Source organism: Pygoscelis adeliae, unplaced genomic scaffold (genome assembly GCF_000699105.1).
Source record: "Pygoscelis adeliae isolate BGI_AS28 unplaced genomic scaffold, ASM69910v1 Scaffold171, whole genome shotgun sequence".
Classification (NCBI taxonomy): Eukaryota; Metazoa; Chordata; class Aves; order Sphenisciformes; family Spheniscidae; genus Pygoscelis; species Pygoscelis adeliae.
Window position 1 is genome coordinate 6,602,605 of NW_008824186.1, and position 352 is coordinate 6,602,956.

A 352-nucleotide genomic window follows, 5' to 3' on the forward strand; every position below is an offset into this window, starting at 1 on the left:
GGGGGCGCCCCGGAGCCAGAAAAAGCTCTGGAAACCCCCCCCGGCCACAAAAAAAAAAAAAAAAAGACAAAAAAAAGACCAAAAAAAAGCATGTCCCAACTTACCTAACAAAAGTTTGTTTTTATCTTTACAGTCTGGTGTGTTCCACGGGTTGTTACAGGAAGCCCAAGGTAGCACGGGTACAAAGGACGCAAAAAGGTAGAAAAGTGTGTAGCACAGAATAATATTGTAATATATGGCTATTAGAACCGAGATGATGAGCATGGCAATGCCACAGCCTGGGAGAGAAGAGAGGGAGAGAGGAAAACAATGCCGTTAATCCCAGGCGGAGGAGGGGAGCCGGAGCGAGCTC

General features: G+C 46.9%; 1 protein-coding gene across 1 annotated transcript in view; it reads right to left on the reverse strand.

Moving 5' to 3' along the window:
- Positions 1–352, reverse strand: part of SLC6A5 (solute carrier family 6 (neurotransmitter transporter), member 5) — a 31,365-nt gene that overhangs the window by 27,336 nt on the left and 3,677 nt on the right. Inside the window, exon 2 of the mRNA XM_009334586.1 lies at positions 105–291. Within this exon, the coding sequence (XP_009332861.1) occupies positions 105–291 (187 nt within the window). The remainder of the gene's footprint in view (positions 1–104; positions 292–352) is intronic.